Source organism: Telmatherina bonti (genome assembly GCF_933228915.1).
Source record: "Telmatherina bonti genome assembly, chromosome: 4".
Lineage (NCBI taxonomy): Eukaryota > Metazoa > Chordata > Actinopteri > Atheriniformes > Telmatherinidae > Telmatherina > Telmatherina bonti.
The window spans coordinates 19,234,660-19,247,672 of NC_136622.1; the positions used below are offsets into that span (position 1 = coordinate 19,234,660).

Consider the following 13,013-nt stretch of genomic DNA (forward strand, 5'->3'; position numbering starts at 1 on the left):
AGTCCCAGAGACAGCACACTTTCCGTAGTGCTCATCTGTGTTTCAAAATGCAAATTTGATTACCTAAAACTACACATATATCAATGCAAAGAGCAAAAGATTTCATATATGTTCATTTTTCCTGCAGCTGCTCAAAAAGCTCATTGGGTGTGGTGATACCAGCTGCCTGCGAAGCTTGTTGGCAGTGGCACAGCAGAGAGACCGAGCACTGCTGCAGGGACACTGCCACTCAGCAGCAAAACGCATCCTGGATTGTACAAAAGAGGAAAGTGCTGTCAGGGAGGCTGTGGCCTACCTCTCCATCGCTATAATGGCCTCTGGTGATTACAGTATAATGAGTGCTTGATATCTGTTATTAATCTGTGCTCACTGAGTACAGTAATCGTGACAGTTAAGTAAACAGTGATACAAAGATTATTAGAGAGATAAGACAGTTTTGACAAAGGTTTAGTTTTATTTAAGAAAAGATTTGCATACATGAATAGTAAATTTAGAGAAGATTACAGAAGCTGTAAAACAAATTAATTGTGTTTTCCAAGGTGGTGATGCAGTAGACTCCCTGCTGGAGAGAGCAAAGTGTTATGCCCTGCTGGGTCAACGAAAGACAGCCATATTTGATTTCAGTGCCATTTTAAAGGGGCATCCAAAACATGTGCAAGGCCTCTGTGGAAGAGGCTTCACATATCTCATGCTGAATCAGCAAAAGGTATTTTTCATTTAAATCACATTCATTGGCACATTCTAACTTGTGTGTAGCCTTTCAGACACAGACATGGAGAAAACAGTCTTATCTGTAAATGTGTCCAATCCGATGAGAGGTGGGCTGTGTCTGACACTCAGATATCTTTAAACTGCCAATGTTCTGCTTAACCTGACTTACACTGGCAAGTTAATAAGTGGCAAAGGATAAAACTAAATTTTCACAATATTTGAATGGACATGTATGTTTGCACTGCATTTGTAATTTATGACTTCTCTACACAGGAATGCATTAATGACATCCTGGCAGCCCTTCAGATAAATTCTGAGACGGTCATCAAAGATATTCAGTCACTTAAAGAAAGAGCACAGAAGCTAGTCTGTGATTGGCTATATCAGTTCTGTCGCAGCAATCTGTCAGACACTGTGAAAGCTAATTCTGTTCCCTGCAACGAAGAGCAACTTAAAGAGGCTTTTATAATTGGTGGAGCTTTGTTGAGGACTTATAGCAAAGATCCAAGATGGCATCTTCTCTATGTGGATACACTCTTGGCTAAAGGTGAGATGGTGGAGATTTTGCTTTCTGCAAAACATATCCGACCAGGATATCATAGTTTTGGCTGTGTGGTGTTTCATGATATTATAATTACTATAAGTAAAAAGCAGCAGCACCTGCTGTTTTTTACTTATAGTAATTATAATTTTTCAATTCTGATCCTTGTGTTCCAGGTGAAGTTAAAGCAGCTGGTGCTCATCTGTGCCAGGTATTTGGTCAGGAGCCAAGGGATGCTGTAGCTCAGGCTAGAGTGGGTGTGGTGGAGGCTTGGCAGCAGAACTACCACAGCTCAGCTCGCAGGCTTAGCAAAATGATTGAGAAAGATTTGTGCGGTCTTGATTTTTTGCTGGCCCTGATCCCATTCAATCATCGAAAATGCATGGCACAGGTAAGCTGATGTGCTGGGATCCTACACACACTGCCAAATAGGCACCATTGCCAAAGTTGCCTCTTTTGGCTTTTACAATAATTTTATTCTACAATTATCAGCAAATTAGTGTTTTTAAAATTGTTGTGTCCTCTTGCAGAGTATTGTTGTCAAGGATTGCAAAGAAGGTCTTACGTAGCTTTGTGTTCAAATAATTTTTTCTTACTGGTGGTATTTAAAAGCTTAAAGAATAGGGAGAAAGAAAGAAATGAAAATTAAACTGAAGATGCATTTTACTATAACAGGCAGCAGCACATGAGGCCAGCAGTGTGTCATCAGCTGGCCAGTGGGATCAGGCCCTTGCACTTCTGACCGTGGCAGTACAAGCAGTGGGAAATCATAGATTACAGTATCTTCGCCAGCGAGCTGCATGCTATGCCCAGCTGAACTTACATGAGCAGGCCATAGCAGACCTGGACAAAGTCATCCAGAAACGCAGTGACTCTGATGCCAGCTGCTCAGACAACCCTAAAATCTGGGCAGAATATCTGTGTCAGCGAGGTCGCAGCCTGGTGCTCTGTTCCAGAGAGGGAGAAGCACTGGCAGACTTCAGACAGGCTCTGGAGCTCCACAGGGATCAGGCCATCCAGTGTGTGGAGGCTGGTCTGGGGAGGCTGCGTCTTGGTAAGTGCTTTTTGCGAGGGGCACTGCTGCACTATGGAGAGCAGAATCATGACAAAGCCTGGACACTGATTGAATGCGGTCTCCTTGTGGACAGTGAGAACACAGAGCTGCGCAGGCTAAGAGCAAGAGTCAAACGCGAAGTGGCCGGCCCTTGTAATGTCAACTAGCAGCAGTTTTAGAGAAATGAAGCTAAACACTCACCTGAACTAATAAAGCGTAACTCTGTGTCAGTACATGTGATTTTGTGGAGTCATAATCAAATTAATGAAAGTCTTTCCAAAGGATTATAAGCTGTTTCGTGATTCAAATTGAAACATTGCTCTAGGTAATAATACACCTTTCAAGTTAAGTTTAAGATGATAAGACTAACAATGATTTTTGTTTACTTTTATTCTCTTTATAATGACATCCTTTTAATAAAGGGAGATCTATATCAAAGATACTCAATAGCACAAACAGTTTACTTTCTTAGAGTATATATTCAACATTAAATATTAGTAAATACATTATCATGTGAATAAAAACAAACAATTAAATAAGCAAAAAACCCAGAATCTGGTATGATACATTCACATTGTAAGAGGAAAATTGTGCAGCACTAAACACTTTGATTCAAACCATCACTACTTAATAAGATATTTAAGAAAGTGTCAAATGTGCAGGCTTAATACTTTTAAAATGCAGGAGGAATTTCTTTAATCATGTTCATGGAAGCACACACAAGTGAGAATCCAAAAATACAGACTGACAGAAATAAATGCAAAAATTTGGTCCATGATAACAAATTCAAACACAATATTTAGATGTTAATAATTCTGTCTGTGCACCTGAAGGAAGGCTCTTATCAGTAAGCATTTATAAATAGCTTTAAACTTATTGTATTGAGATGCAACACACGCTTATGCAGAAACAGTAATGTATTGTGGTTCCATATTGCCAAAGTAGGATTTTTCCCATTCACTCATGAGGTCAAAGTGAAGTGGGCGGTCACAGAAGGTGCAGGAAGCTGTAGCCAGGCTGTTGAGTGGAAGGCCCGCTTCCTGCCACACATCCACCAGTTTCTCTGTTAATGAAACAAACATTTGTAAGAGTTAAAAGTTACATGTTTATATTTATTTAGATTTTTGTCTTAAAAGTTCTGTTCTGCTTTTTATAGTCGGCAAAGACGTGTTATGGTTTTGCAGCTGTGGAATAATAACTGTAAGAGAAATGTCACTTTGCAATGCATTATTTGGTGACAGGTAAAATTGTTTGGATCCATAAAGAGACCGATGAATTACGATCTTAAAACAGTTGCTATTGCTTACCTTTTAGTAAACCTTACATAAGTCAACTGGATATTTATGAGTACAACTCTGGCCTAATGACACTGGATACCCAAACTCACCCACAAAGTACTCCATCATATGAGGGTTGTGATGAGGAGAGGGAGCCAGACGCAGCAACTCCTCACCACGAGGCACTGTGGGGTAGTTGATGGCCTGGACATAGATGTTATGTCTCTCCAGCAGAGTATCACTCACTTTTGTGTTCAGCTCTGCATTGCCAACCTGGAGATGAGTGACATGAGCCATTTAGTGGAGGTTATTTTTATTCAGAAAAGGGAAAAAAAAATAGTGAATAAGTGCATGAAAAGGCACATAGCAGTCAGAGAATTTATTTTCGTGTTTCTTCATTTATTTTTGACTTAGCTGCAAAACAAATCATACTATTTTCATTTTGTTTTTCTCTTTCTCTCGCTATATAACATACACTTGCCTCATACACTGGCAAGGTGCGTTTAATCGCTTAGACTGTAATAGAGCAACTAATTCTAAAACAAACTAAGCAAGCTTCTAGCTGTATTAAGGTTTAGTAAATCATGTTTTTGAAAAAGAAAAAAAAAACTTCCAGTTTTAATTTCAAAACAGGATGATGTCTTAAAATGATTTGAAATCATGTAACTAAACTTCTATATGATTGTTATTGACCACTTGTTTTGAAATATTTTCCTCTTCGAATTCTCTTTTAATTTCATGAGCCTTGATCTTTCATGTCTGTTCTGTACTTAAAGAACATGTGAAGTTGTTTTGTTTGCTTGTTTGTTTGTTTTTCATCACTGGCATTTTGAATTGTTATAGAATAAATAATCAGTTGTAATTTCATGGCGCTAATCTTATTTATTATCCCTCTTTTAGTGGTGTGACAGTGAGGCAGTGCACACAATACAATGATCCTGAAAGTGAAAAAGCTAGATGGAATACAAACACACCTTTACTTAATATTTATCTTATTGTGACTTATTAAAATGTTGTCTTTCAGGAAAAATGACATTCTCATCTCTATACAGGTAAATCTAATTAAGTAACTCTGACTTCTTTAAGTGTTTACCTTTTCCCCTTAATGTGCATCTTTTAGCAAAGGATTTATTAAGATATACTGAAAGCAGTATTGCTAAACTTTTGTACCCGTATTGGGATGATGTGACTGGGGCAGTTGACCACAGGCAGGCCTTTGTCCATAAGTAGCTGCCTCATATGTTTCACGTTCCTCTGGTGGGCTCTTCGAAGAACCTGCCCCTCAGGACTCTTCAGGACCTGAACAGACTCCAAGGCTCCGGCCAGGACCATCGGGGGCAGAGCAGTAGTGAAAATGAAGCCGGCTGCATAGGAGCGTACCGTGTCCACCAGGGCATTGCTGCTCGCAATATAGCCTCCCACACAACCAAAGGCTTTGCCTGGAAGAGGAACAGAGGACAAGTTGCATGAGCTCAGTTATGTAGTTATTCAATTATATATATATATATATATATATATATATATATATATATATATATATATATATATATATATATATATATATATATATATATATATATATACATATTTATCATTGAATAACTACATAACTGAGCTCATGCAAATATTTCCATTTTATATGGAGTTGAATTATTCATTAAAATAATGCGATGAAACACAATGCTCTGATGGATAATTATACAGGATGTCCTAAAAACCTCATAATAACCAAATAATGACACAGTATACAAAATGTTTTTTAAACATTGTAGATCACACTCACTAAAGGTTTTTTTTATTTATTTATTTATTTTTATTTATTTTTATTTTTTTTTAGAATTTTAAAACAAATACATTTTGGAAATCTAATAAAAGGGCTTCCACTTCTTCACGTTTCTTTTTTTTTTTGACCACAGCAAGACAGAAACTTTGTGCCGTGAAAAACGTAATAATCTGGAATTAGTTTATAGGAATTTATAATAATAATAATAATAATTATTATTATTATTGTTAATGTTGTTGTTGTTTTTTGCCTAAAACCTTTCAGCTGTCTTGAAGTTACTCACAGCCAAGACTAACTGAGGACAGTTTTATCAGTACAGCCAGAGAGGGAGTAGAACTGACACCCAGCTGATAAAACCTCTACTCCTTTGATGACAGCTCACTCCTCTCCTGTCCTCGTTTAACCATCAGCAGAGCAACATCACACTTAGTGAGTCATTGCAGTTAAATTGGCAGTGTGACGGTTTCAGTTTGAGTAAAAGTTTGATGTGGAGTCGAGCCAAAGTGAGAACCAATTAATCGATGACGGTTTGAAGCTGGTGGATGACTGATGCAAGGATTGTCAGTACTGAAGTGAGATTAATCTTTTCCTCTAAATATAAAAGGTGTTCAGCAAAAACACAAGATGACAAAAACCAGTAAAATCAGGCATAAATTTGTGATGTTTTGCACCGAAGAAACTTACCTAAGGTCCCAGATACTATGTCAATTTTGTGCATGACGTTGTCTCGCTCGCCCACTCCAGCTCCATGGGCTCCATAGAGGCCCACAGCATGTACTTCATCGACAAACGTCAGGGCTCCATAACGATGAGCTACATCGCACAGCTCTTCAAGAGGACATATGGCACCTTACACCCCCAGGGTAAAAGATGGTATAATTAGAACTGTGCATGGGTGAGCAGCAGATTACTAGAGCTTAAAGTGTCAGCTGTAAGTAGGGTGTCCTATGTGCTGAAAAGATATGAGGAGAAATATACTGCATCCACAAAACATAAAACATGTTCATCAAAATGATAAATTGTTATTATGCTGTCAAAAACTTTGTCACAGTCATCAATTAATTTTTCTTCAGTTTTTACTTCATGGAGCTGCCACTGGTATAATATCACACAGAACAATGTAGCTGAAGTTAGCAAAATATTCCCCCAACCAGAGGCAGTAACGGCTCGCAATGATGGATAACTGGATTAAAGCAGTATGGACACTATACAATTTTAACTTATTCTTGGGAATTAATATGAATTTATAATGAATGATACGAAACTTATTTTATCATAATCACACACAGTCGCTTTACATTAAACACAATATGGGCAAATATAATTTTCTCATATCATATTCACCTGGTAAGAAATGTCATTAAAAATGTTTCAAAAGTTTTTTTTATCTTTTAAAATATGTGATTCATATAAAAACTCTTCTAATTTACTAAAAAAACCTATTCCCAATGGATCCATCACATTTCACTTATACATATTGAACGTCACACTAGTATTAAGTGGTCTGTTGCTTTACAATGATGAAACAATTTAATGCATCAAACTTGACTTTCTTCTTAGGTGTAAAGAAAAACACAAAAGAATATTAAACAGAAAAGGAAATGAATTATATAAAAGGAACGTATTTTTTGGTTATGCTGTATGTTATGTTCCATAGCAAATAGTTTAATTTAACTACTGCAGTAAACTCTATTACTAAGTAATGATGAATACCAGCCAATCATCAAGAACTTGACATGAAAGAAAAGCTCAGGAGTGTCGAGAGTTTTCTTCAAGCAGACACTCAAAGAGAATATGACCCAGGCTCTCATGAGCCTTTCCCCATCAAAGAAAGAAAGATAAAAAAAAGAAGACTTTTCTTTGTTGGAGAAGATAATTTTGTTTGAAGTTCCAGACTCAGAAATTGCTAACAGACACAGTCTCATATTGACGCTTACCACAGTTCAAATGGCAGAAATATTTCTGCATAAAATGTTGAGTAGAAACTTTGAAAATCAAGCCTTGATGACCAAACTACTCTGGAAAAACAAGGATAGCAAGTTGATTTTCTGCATGGCTTCACAGCGAGAAGGTTTTTAGTTTAAACAGCTTTTGCATGTTCTCCCTGGGCATGCATGAGCTCTCTCCACATATGTCAGCTTTGCTCCACAGTTTGTTGGATTGATTTGTTTCACTATGTTTTCCATCGTAGCCAGTGTGCACGATTGGCTACGTGGTTGTGTGTCTCTCTGTGTTGGTGTCTTTATTGGCATAAGTGGGTAGAGGTAATGAATGGATGGATGGATGGATGGGTGTTCTTCTATGTAAAAATTACTGGCTTCTCATACCCAGGAGTAAATATAAATCAGAAAGTAACTATATGTTTTTTTTTCTTTTTTTTACAAACAGTATTCAGCCTGACATGGCCCTGCTCATGTTACATAATCATGTAAGATTAAATTACCTTCCAAGGGATCTGTTATCTAATTATTTTAACAGAAGTGTTTTAGCCGAAACCTAGTCTTCCACACCTATGGTGGCAGTTGTAAAAGTTACAACAGTGTTGTTTGGTGATATCTGACTTTTCAATGTCAACAACAATGCTCTAGATTCGAATATTTTGTTGATGCTGCAATTGTCCTTTTAATGATGAGAAGCAGAATACATTTTTACTTCAAAAGCCAAGAAAGTTATAGCTATGACTTTAAACATGAGAAAATCTGGACTTTTCGCTGCTGAGTCTATATTCAACAAAATTAGTTCCAAACAATAAATCTTTGTAAGATGCAGCATGAACGGGTGTTTTTACACCTTTCTGGGATGGCTATCACAACTTTTTGTTGTGTTGTTCTCCTAGTGTACGGATTTCCAACAGCACAATGAGGCACCACACTTGTGTAAGGACTATCTTAGTGAACCGTTGTTCCAAATCTTCCACTTAATATTTATCTAAACTCAGGTCAAATATTTAACACAGATCAAAACACTTGTCTTGTCTTTTTAAAGTACTCACCATCCATTGAGTGCACAGTCTCAAATGCTACTATTTTTGGTGTTTTGGGGTCAGAGCGCTTGAGCAGTTCCTCCAAGTGTTGACTGTCGTTGTGGCGGAAGATGAAACGTTTGGCACCACTGTTCCTGATGCCCTGAATCATTGATGCGTGGTTCCCAGCATCAGAGTAGATCTCACACCCTGTAGAACACAGTGAAGTCTACATGAAAAGAGTGGAGATGTCTCCCATTTAACAATCTGAAGATACTGCTCCTTTTCATCATGTATCTATGCATTTATGGATCATCTCCAAATGTGGTTTTTGAATGTCATGAAGGCTCTTATTATCCCTTGAATCTGATATAATTCAATCCTAAGCATCAGTGTGTACCTGGAAGCATCTTAGCCAGAGTGAAGAGAGTGGAGTCATTTGCCACAAAGCAGGAGGAGAACACTAAAGCACCATCCTTCTGGTGTAGCTGTGCAAGCTCCTTCTCCAGAGACACGTGGAAGTTACTGGTCCCAGAGATGTTTCTGGTCCCACCTGCTCCTGCACCATGATTTTCCAAGGCATCTCTGAAAATAATGACCAAACAATGCACTCTCTAGTTCAGACAATCCAAGTCATCATAGGCATGAAATTATTTCTTTTTAAAATCAAACATGCTTGTAAAAGGCTACATCTACCTCTCCAAGATGGTTGCCCCAAAAGGTTTGATTTTGAGTCAAGTTGACAGTTACAGTGACGCTACTATTTAACTATGATGTTGACATTTGTGAACATCTATGGGAGCTTGTTGACATTTACCAGGTGCTTGCTGTGTCACCCATCTACGTATAAAGTGCTGGCATGCTAACCACATCATCTTGCTGCTCATAAAGTAGTAGGGGGGTGCTTGAATACATTTACCAAAACCTATGTCAAACAACTGTCAGAACATTTGACTTTCCATATTGAGGAGTGACAAAAAAATGCAAGACTTTTACTAAACAAGCTGGAATGTGAGTCATGTTCAAACTAGCATTTCTACTCTTCAGTATAATGTCTTTCATTTTCAGTTGTTGTTTAGTTAGAATCAGGCACCAAATCCTCTGTATATGGTAAAACAGTCAGCAAATGTTCTTTGTTTTTCTTTTTTCAATGACCTGTGAACCCTGACAGTGCTTTCACCAAAATTTGACACATTTTCATGACCTCCAACTAGCATGCTAAAGGCTGATGAAACATTATTTGTTGAAAACTGATGCTTTTGCTTGTAGATCCTATAAAACCCTGGCTTAAGATAACTAAAAACAATGGAATTCCTCTTCTGGGAAGCTTAAATGTCTCTAAATAATTTCTAAGTAAAGTGTTCAATCCTTTTCTGCGCTATGACAGAAGATAGCCAGCCTGCCAGTCAACAAAATGACATTTTAAAGTTTAACTTGATGACGCTTCAATTGCTCTTTTAGTCCTTAATTACTCGACTTTTTCTCTGAAAGAACTTATGTTTATGTGAAACTATTATGATCATAATCTTGATAGACAACTAACTTTCAAAACTGTCACACATTTCTTGTTGTCCTGTCTTACTTGATGGCGCCGAGGACCCTCGGGTGACGACTCATTCCCAGATAGTCATTACTGCACCACACGGACACCTGGGAGCCCTCCCGCCCAGTGACAGAGTAATCCTCGGCAAAGGGGAAAGCTGTGGCATTCCTGTTCACCGTCTTGAAAACTCTGTATGTGTGGTCGTTCTTTTTCTCAGCAATTTTCTCAATGAAAAAGCCATCGTAGTCGTAGCTGGGCCCAACTACAGGATAGACGGTTTTGACTTGAGGTCAGTAACATAACTCAAGAAACAAATAAACAAACAAAAAAACCCTCAATATATTAAACAAGTGCTACTGCGGTCCTTCTATCTAACTGCAAAGCTTACCCATGTTATCTCTGAGGAGGTGAGTGACAGAGTTGGTTTGAGGTGGCGTTGGAAACACAGACTCTCTTAAACCTTTTAACAAAGATGTCACCAAACCTGTAACAAACACAAAGAGCTCTGTGAGTGTGAAATATTTCCAATGTTCTCAAACATCTTCTGTTACTGATCCTGTGAAGTATTCTTCCTACCATCTTGAACGTCCTCCTGTACTTCAGGGCTGGCCTGGACCATCCCGATCTGAGAGGAGACAAAAGGGCAGCCCTTTGATGCAGATACAGCCACCTGAGTGGCGCTTTGGGCAAACTGCCTCCTTTGGTTCACCATGAGATATTCAGGACTGTTCGGTTTGGTGGGTGAGTTGCTCAGCTTGTCCTCCAGAGAGGGAACACTGCTCACAGTAATCTGACGAGCAATGATGGGACATTGGTCGGCTAGAGACAGCAAAGCAGCTCCTGTTCTCCTTAAAGCTGGCTTAGGAACTGACTTGAGGAAGGGGCAGTGATGAAGAAAGGCAGCCATTGTACCAAGGCACTTCTTGTCCTGTTTGGAGACAGAAGATAGAGAAGGGCTGAGCTGATTTTGGCTGATTTTGTTGATCTTTGTGACATATATATACATATATATATATATGTATATATATGTGTTTGTGTGTGTGTGTGTGTGTTTAAATACAAATATGTGAAACTGTCTTGATCAAATATGAACTAAGAGATCACCTCTAATGATGTTAAATGAGGTATGACTGAACTTGTCAGTCCAAATGTAATGGCTCCTTTCAGAGACAGAGAGCGCTCGCTGCCTCCTCAGGGTGTGACAGGTGGCTGCTGCTTATCTCCACACTACAGGCGCTCAAGAACTGCCCTGACAGACATCCCCAGCTGATTACTGCAAAGCTATCAAGTACTTATTGATAAAAATAAAATAAAAAAACGCAGCAGGAATGCAACAAACTCATCAGAATTTAAATTTTCCAGCTAAATTTTCCAGCTGTTCAAACTCCCCACAACTCAGCAATAACTCAGCAATAATAATTGGCCGATTCATGATCTCCCTCCGACAGAACAGCTGTTCAGCACTTAATATGTTGACATAGATGTCAGTATCTACTGCGGTCAGCTGATAAAGTAGTTCTCGGATTTGTGACTTTTTCTTGGAGTTGGATGTTATCTTTACTTGTACGTACTAAGGCTTTCAAGCTTCAATGCTATTTAAACACCATGAGTAAATCACACATTTATTTGAAATTTTATTTTTAATCTTAATTATTATTTAATCAGAAAAGCACACGCTCACCAAAATGTCAGATACAAATTAATATTGAGCATCTGCAACTGAAGATTTGCCTTACTGACAGTCAACAAAGTGAAAAATAGACAAGCCAAAAAAAAAAAAAAACTAAAACAAAGCAATATATTCTTAATGAATATAAAAAAATAATATAATCTAATATCATGTTATTATTGTCTGAATTGTCATTTTTACAACAATACTTTGAGTTATTTAGAATTGATATATATATATATATATATATTGTCATTTTTACAACAATACTTTGAGTTATTTAGAATTGATTGATATATATATATATATATATATATATATATATATATATATATATATATATATATATATATATATATATATATATATATATATATATATATCAATATCAATTCTAAATAACTCAAAGTATTGTTGTAAAAATGACAATTCAGACAATAATAACATGATTATTAAAAGTGACACTAACCTGTTGACCTGCACTGAGGACGAACTTCAGAACAGCAAGTAGGCAGAGGAAAGAAAGCGTCAACACTAATTGGTCAGATATTGAAGAACATTATATCATTATCTCTGTTACCACCCTGTGACGTGAAGTGACGTGTGGATCTGAACTTTGGAGGCCATGAAGGGAGTTGCTTGTGTGTGTGTGGGAGGTGCAAAAATGCTGATAGGGTTCCGTCAAATCCGTGAGAACCTCCGGTCAACCTCTGTTCAACTGGAGCGAAATAATAATAAAACAATGATCATAGGTGCATATAAAAACAACGAGGTGTAAAATACACACTTTAGTGTTTATTTGAATGAGTTTTACCCTTTGGAGATGATTATACCAGTGGATTACTCTTTGTTTGAATATTCACAAAATATTTTTTGTATGAACCAAAACATGTTTCCAGGTTATTAATAAATTTCATGGTGATGATGATGTTTGTTGTACATTTTTTTTATTCTATTTAGTTTAACTTTTTAGTTTTTTTTTTGTTTTTTTTGTTTTTTTTACCATCTTAGATGATTCAGCTTTGTCTAGAAAATTTTAAGGATATAAACTAAACTAATGTGAACTTTGTAGTACATATGTCGATAGAAGTGTGACAGAAGGTTTAAATAGCATTTACTGCATCCAGAGAAAGATAAAAAAAAATAAAAAAAGTCCAGCTAATGTAAAAATGTTTGCAACCCATTGAATAATTTCTTAATTTTAAGATTTATTTTTCACATTAGTTCAGTTTTTAGAAGAAAGAAAACCACAACAAAGCGAAATAAAAAAAATGAACATGTCATGATCTTTTAGTTTTTTCTATGAACTTTCGTCTGAGAGTTTTTCTTTTTTGTCTGGCATGAGACATTTTTTAGCTTCATTTCTGCTTCTGAATCAGTTTGCTTCCCTGTGAGCTGTAGTTGGTGTTTGTGTATTTAGTTTTGATTCACATCTGTGTGGTGTTGCTCTTGGTGCTTATCACCAGTCTTCAG

General features: G+C 37.2%; 1 protein-coding gene across 1 annotated transcript; it reads right to left on the bottom strand.

Annotated features, from left to right (window-relative positions):
- Positions 1–2,881: 2,881 nt before the first annotated feature.
- alas2 (aminolevulinate, delta-, synthase 2) lies at positions 2,882–12,047 on the bottom strand. The gene is made up of 10 exons (XM_079239925.1): positions 12,010–12,047; positions 10,448–10,799; positions 10,260–10,355; positions 9,911–10,133; positions 8,729–8,913; positions 8,359–8,538; positions 6,051–6,215; positions 4,754–5,022; positions 3,694–3,856; positions 2,882–3,369 (listed from the first exon to the last, which is right to left on the bottom strand). Exons 2-10 carry the CDS (start codon positions 10,776–10,778, stop codon positions 3,206–3,208), a joined length of 1,776 nt encoding a protein of 591 aa, XP_079096051.1. The 5' UTR covers positions 10,779–10,799; positions 12,010–12,047; the 3' UTR covers positions 2,882–3,205.
- Positions 12,048–13,013: the final 966 nt, after the last annotated feature.